At 57.1% G+C, this 385-nt stretch overlaps 1 protein-coding gene across 1 annotated transcript in view; it reads right to left on the minus strand.

Annotated features, from left to right (window-relative positions):
- Positions 1-385, minus strand: part of SEZ6 (seizure related 6 homolog (mouse)) — a 16,493-nt gene that overhangs the window by 5,676 nt on the left and 10,432 nt on the right. Inside the window, exon 8 of the mRNA XM_009997787.1 lies at positions 324-384. Coding sequence (XP_009996089.1) covers positions 324-384 — 61 coding nt within the window. The remainder of the gene's footprint in view (positions 1-323; position 385) is intronic.

Here is a 385-nt window from a genome sequence, read left to right on the forward strand (position 1 = left end):
TTGCATGATGAATGCCACCCATCGTTGGGCCTGGCCAGTGGTATCTTCCTTGAACATGCCCAACAGCATCTATCCTTGACCATGGCCAGTGGCAACCATCCACAGGCACGGCCAATAATACCTACCCCTGGGCCTGGTCAATGGCACCTATCCTTGGATATGGCCAACAGTACCAGTCCACGGGCATGTCCAATGGCACCCATCTTTGGATATGGCTAATAGTGCCCATCCATGCCATGGCCAATGGCACCCATCCTTAAGCATGGCCCTCGACTTGGTGGAGGGCTCCCCAAGGGTGCCCCCACCCCACCCCAGACTCAAACCTGTCATCATCCTCAGCCAACGAGACCTTCTCGAAGTGGAGGTGCAGGCGATGGGCCGCAGG

This window comes from Chaetura pelagica, unplaced genomic scaffold (assembly GCF_000747805.2).
Source record: "Chaetura pelagica isolate M959 unplaced genomic scaffold, ChaPel_1.0 scaffold835, whole genome shotgun sequence".
Classification (NCBI taxonomy): domain Eukaryota; kingdom Metazoa; phylum Chordata; class Aves; order Apodiformes; family Apodidae; genus Chaetura; species Chaetura pelagica.